General features: G+C 45.1%; 1 protein-coding gene across 17 annotated transcripts in view; it reads right to left on the bottom strand.

Annotated features, from left to right (window-relative positions):
- Nucleotides 1-2,820: 2,820 nt before the first annotated feature.
- The window catches only part of LOC108695960 (E3 ubiquitin-protein ligase UBR4), a 112,615-nt gene continuing 109,435 nt past the window's right edge, over nt 2,821-6,000 (bottom strand). For all 17 annotated transcript variants that reach the window (XM_041569848.1, XM_041569853.1, XM_041569855.1 and 14 more), the window contains 3 exons: nt 4,922-5,012; nt 4,193-4,355; nt 2,821-3,588 (listed from right to left, as the gene is read on the bottom strand). In XM_041569848.1, coding sequence (XP_041425782.1) covers nt 3,524-3,588; nt 4,193-4,355; nt 4,922-5,012 — 319 coding nt within the window. In that variant the 3' untranslated portion in view covers nt 2,821-3,523. The remainder of the gene's footprint in view (nt 3,589-4,192; nt 4,356-4,921; nt 5,013-6,000) is intronic.

Raw genomic sequence — 6,000 nt, 5'->3', positions numbered from 1 at the left:
GTCGGTTGACAAGGAGGTGTCCTACCTGCCTCTCGTTGTCCGCCTAGTGGCCATTCTGTGAAACTGCACACATGCCTAAACAATCCAGCGTAGTCACTTAGGGGTCTCATCTAGTGTCTGAATGTCTGGTCTTCTACCCACTTGGAGCTTGTCATGTAACCTCTTACCTGCCTCTGCATTTATGGTGCGTCCTTGATTTTGCAAAATAAGCTGAATTGCAACCAGCCCCCTCTCCCATCTAAATGATCTTCACTTAACCTGCCAGGGTTATCAGAGGGCTCTTCTAGGCAGTAGAACTAAAAAAAAACTCTAATGGCACCAGGAAAGGAGAAAGTCTGTGACTCAAGCAGAGGGTGGGACTAACACTCTGATGGAAGTTTAAAGGGGAGGGACAGGAAGTGGAACTTGAGCAGCGGTTGGGACTAAATACTGATGGCATCTTACAGGGAGGCAGGAAGTCTAACACACACAGTGGGCTGGACTTGAACAGTGTAAAGTGATCTTACAGGCAATCTGTAAATCTAGATGTGGGTGGGACTAGGGGAGGGACAGGAAGCCTAAATCATTCAGTGGGTGGGACTAGGGGAAGTTAAAGGTGAATCTGTACCACACACTGAGCATGGCTAGAACCCTTATATGGAAGTTTACAGGGGGAGGAGCAGGGAGTCTGTGACAAGCTGTGGGCTGGACTATAATACTGATGACAGCTTATGGGGAGGGACAGGAAGTCTGTAACTCAAGCAGTGGGTGGAACTAGAAAATGTACATGGAAACAGTGGGTGAGGCTAAAAAAAACTCTATGGCGGCTTACTGGGGGGTTTAGGGAGACCGTGACTCAAGCAGTGAGCAGCCTAGAATATTCTTATAGCAACTTAGACATGGAAGGGCAGAAAGCCTTTAAAGCAGAATTAAACCCTAAAAATGAATATGGCTAGAAATGCCATATTTTAAATACTTAACTTATTGAGCCAGCCTAAAGATTCAGCATCTCTATAATAGTAATTATCCAGGCCTCCAAAGATGTCACAGGAGTTTCCCATCTTGGATTTTGATTTAGTAGGGTCAGTGACACTGCACATGCTCAGTGGGCTCTGAGCAGCTGTTGAGAAACTAAGCTTAGGGGCCGTCATTAATTACCCAGCAGAAAATGAGGTTGGTCTGTAATATAAGCGGATTATTAAATTCTGATGCTAATTGCACTGGTTTCTGTGCTGCCATGTAGTAATTATGTGTATTAATTACTAATCAGCCTTATATTGTGACATTTCTATTCTATGTGTACTGTATATTGTGAGTGGCTCCCTAAGCTCAGTAAGTGACAGCAGCACAGAGCATGTGCAGTGAATCAGCAGAAAAGAAGATGGGGAGCTACTGGGGCATCTTTGGAGACACAGATCTTTACTGCTAAAGGGCTGTGGTTGCCTTGGGCTGGTACCGAAGCACAAAACATCATGTACAACATTTCTAGCTACTTCTTTAGTTAGGCTTTAGTTCTCCTTTAAATCAAGGAGTGGGGCATCTTGGAATATAGTAGAGTTACCAACCTACTCAACCCCTAACTTTGTATTGTGATCATCGTAATACTCCGGCTACTTCTTTTAACCGTGTGATCTCTATTACAAACGTCGGACTTTCTCTTGTACTCATTGGCCATAGGTTGGCTTTGCCCATAAAGCAACAAACAAGCCATTTCAATGGAGCATCCAAGAGGAACCTACTACACCCAACATAAACGAGGGGGGCATACTGTATATAGCAACCTCCATAACAAGATGAATGGGAGAGGCTAAGTCCCTGGTATAAGTCAAGGGAGAGGAGAAGCCAAGGGAATACTCAATCCCCTGTCAACAGAGATGTTAAACCCATAATCGCCGTGTTCCTTGGCAAAACAACAAGTAAATATATAAATATCGACAGCATCCAAGCCTTGTTCTGAAGTCAATACACAGACATAATAGTCCCGAGCACAACAGACTCTTCCATGAAAGGCGTTTGTATCGGGCACTTGGCAACGTGGGGTATCCAGGTAATAGAGACAACGAGACAGCGAGACAGATACTGTTTCACAACAAACCAGGAGAGAAACGATTCCTCCAGGGCATCTGGCGTCCCTCTATACAAGTATCGGCTCTTGTACCTCCCGTCGTGCCCTGGCGCCACTTCACTTGATTTCCCCAAACTTATTTACACTTACTTTGCTCGTGTTCTGCCAACGTGAGTGGCTGGGTATGGAGCCTTGGGTTAATTCTGGAGATAGGGTTACACACAGGCTGTGCCTAGACTCTGTGAGGTTCCCTATCCTATATAATAAAGTTCAAGTGTCTCTGCGTCCAGTCCCTGTGTCCGTGGAATTGCGCTACTGCGCATGTGCCCCACGGACCGTCTCTGGCGAATTTACGCTAGCATCTCAGGCGAATTTACGCTAGCGAAGTAGATAGACGCCAACCAGAGCGTAAATTCGCACTTTAGTGAATTTGCGTAGCGCAGGTGAAAATTCGCCTGGCGAAGTGCGGCGAACGCTCGCGAAGCCTGCGCTAGCGATTTTTCGGCACCATGTGACAGAGGAGCAGCTCGAGCTGTGGGATGTGTGACCCGGGGAGTCCGCGGCGCAGTCAGTAAAGGTAAATGGGGGGTCGGGGTTGAGAGAGACTTCTACCAGCTCCTCGCAGAGCGTCTTGCCTCTTTACCGTCTCTGGCGAATGTTTGACTACATATGTTCTAGCGCTCGTTAATTTAACGGGCTTAATGCCTAGTTTTATATAAAATACAAATGGCCACCTATAACCGGTGCCGATATATAACATTGCTTCACATAAGGGGTTCAAACTGTGAAATGAAAGCTTTATTGGATTCCACATTACACATTATTCGGGCCAACAGAATATCACACAAAGGCTTATACCCTAATAAATTTTCATGGCTCAGTCTTCACTCACAATGTTGACGTGTGCTTGGCCCATACACGTGTGGAGAAGATGTGTAGATGGACCCGTCCATAGAAAATTGATGACTGCCGCCCATAACTGTCAGATCAGATGAGGTTACCGGGCCCCTGCTAGGCTGGGGGACACATGCAAGGAGTTCAATGTAGAAGTAAAGGGTAAGTAGCAGGATATTGTTATGATGGAGGCAGTTTAGAAGGTAAGGGGCATGCAGTCATGGAACCTCACTATGGGCTGGATAATTCATGCAGTTGGGATGGTGGAAATTCTATGGCCGGTCCAGTTCCCACTCACAGAACCACTTCGCACTGCTGATGCTCTTTCATAGAACCAGAGTGTTGCTCACTGAAATTCACACACACAAAAAAGCCAAGACCCTAGGACAGCGACATCTCTAGGTCAGAGAATGACAAGGTACTAAAGAACAAGGTGCTAGGGTTCTGCTGCTAGAGGGGTCTAGGCCCATTGCCTCTCACACACACACACACAGCAGAAGTCATAGAGAGGGAACACGTTACTGCAGCACTCGCAGGGAAGCAACACGGAACAGGCAGAGGATTAAAAGCAAATTCAGCAGGAGCTCAGGGGACCGAGTTGAGAAGATCACGAAGGAAGCCGTCGGGGTCTTCAATTTCAGATAAGAGCCCTACAAAGAGGAATGGATAATGGTCAAGGTACAACTGAGATGGGAAACCTACAACCTTGAACTGCAACTCCCAAATAAATAGTATTGAGGTTGTCCATCTGTGGGGCAAAAGCTCAGCTCTCCAGTTTGAATATAGAGGAAGGATGAGCCACTAGTCTACAGACTATATCTAAACCAGGTTATGTCAGCGCCAAATGATTGGGCAGCACAAAGGAATTCGCTTGGGCATATAATTAACTCAGAAGACATCCATTAACTAATTTTGTTACTATATGGGGCAATTAAAAAGGAAACTATTATTACTCCTCTTTATTCTACCGTTTCATAATTTTAGCTGTAATGTTTTATTTTTGTTTATGTCAAGTAGTAGTTAGTGGATTATCGTTGCCATATTGGTGCTGTAATGTGTAACAGCTAAAGCCTCCCTTACCGTCAGTCTGTTACATCACCATAGCGGGCAGGGAAGGGCTCCCATATTGCAACTCCCAAACTGTTGCCAAGGGAAGCTTTTTTTTTAATGTGCAGTAATTTCAATTCACTACTTAGAAAAGGTGTACTGCAGCTTTAAATCATATGCCAATAGAAAAAGAATAAAGATACGAACCGGCCACATCTATGAACTCGGAAAAGGATTCGACCGGCATGAACTCGTCCTGGAAGGTTTTTAAGGCTTTGTCTGCAGCCTCATAGATGGGCATGTCGTTGAGTCGGATGTAATCGGCCAGGGAGTAAGACCAGCCCCCCTCTGTGTTACTCGTTGGTACCTTCTGCAACAGACAGGAAGAGACCAAAGGGTTAAAATCATTGATCTTATCAATAAGATGACAACATATGATGCCCATCGTAATGCCAGTCCCATGCATGGCTGGTGACTCGTGCCCATGGGGGGGAAGCAGATTTCAGTTTTGGGCACCATTGCTTATTAAGCTTGTTCAGAGGTAACACAGGTGGGAGCAGTGGGCGTATCACATGGTTGCGCCTGGATCACAGTGTACGGCAATCATTGCTGTGCCATGGGAAGAACATGGGAGGACAGCTAAGAGTCACTGGGGCTCATTTATCAAAACTGGGCAAATTTGCCCATGGGCAGTTACCCATAGCAATCAATCAGTGAATAGCTTTTTAAAGCCAGCTGCAAGTAGAAAAATGAATGCAGCAATTTGATTGGTTGCCATGGGTTACCGCCCATGGGCAAATTTGCCCAGTGTTGATAAATGACCCCCACTGATTTATAAACCTGGTCAAACAGGCTGTGAGGTTTGTGTGTTACACAGGAAAACAACAAGAGCCATGGGCAACAGACTGACCATTATTGAGACAGTGGGGCATTTACCTTAAACATATTGTAAATGAGGTCAACCAGGGCCCAAAAGAGCAGACTGGAACGATACACTGAGTAGTCCTTTATGGTCTTATCTGTCAGCCTGAGAAGGAGAAGAGGAAAGGGTTAATGTTTGATTGATAAAGCCGCATGGATCTGTTCCTGCAAAGAACCAGTTACTGGGGCAGTTAATTTCATTGCTAATTAATTGCACCGTATTAATACACATGTAAACCATGTCCCAAATATCCCTGGCCACTCTAGGTCCATGTATTTAGGATGGGGGTCTTGTACTTTATATGAAGGACTATTTGCTGGGGCTCCTACAGCTTTCAGGCATCTATTATGGAGAGGGATTCAGTCCTGAGGATGAACGCTATGTAACTAAGTGTTCCACGATGGGGAATTAGAGCAGCTTATATTTACTAATTATTAACTGAACCTCTAATTTAAAGGTGTGGAGGCTGTCCAGCCTGGAGAGGTGCATGCTACAAGCCTCCCCATCCATCTTGCACTGACAGGCAGGAGTCAGACTCTCCATTCCTGTAATTAAAGGATTGATACAAATCTCAGGGAGCTTTGCACATTGCCTTGGAATGAAATCACAGCAGTGAGCCAAGCCTGTTTAGTCTGTGACAGGACACGCCTCTAGTGAAATCACTGTATCAGGACAGGACCTACCCAGCACAGGAATGTCACTCACTGGGCTCCTGAGTGGCCACACACACTCACTTCCTCACAGACACGAGCATCTTCCCTAAAATACTGCACCCAAATCAGCTCACATGCACGGGGGTACCTCCAGCATAAAACATGCAACACAAAGATTGCATGTTTATATCTGAGATAGTTCCCCCTATGATTTCTCATGTGCAAAGTGTTAATCAGTCCTGAGGGTTATCAGATCACCCACAAGCAAGGATGGATACATTGCACCAATCTGGCAGGCTTCTAATTAAAGAATAAGTAAATCTTAAAAATAAGTGAATGCTAAATTTATGAGGGGCTATTCTAAGCACTTTTGGAATGTACATTGATTTTTAATTCCAAGATATTAAGGGATACATGTGCTGTTACTATGAATGAATTTT

The sequence above is a fragment of the Xenopus laevis genome, chromosome 7L (assembly GCF_017654675.1).
Source record: "Xenopus laevis strain J_2021 chromosome 7L, Xenopus_laevis_v10.1, whole genome shotgun sequence".
Taxonomy (NCBI): Eukaryota; Metazoa; Chordata; class Amphibia; order Anura; family Pipidae; genus Xenopus; species Xenopus laevis.
This window is presented reverse-complemented; position numbering and strand designations above follow the sequence as displayed.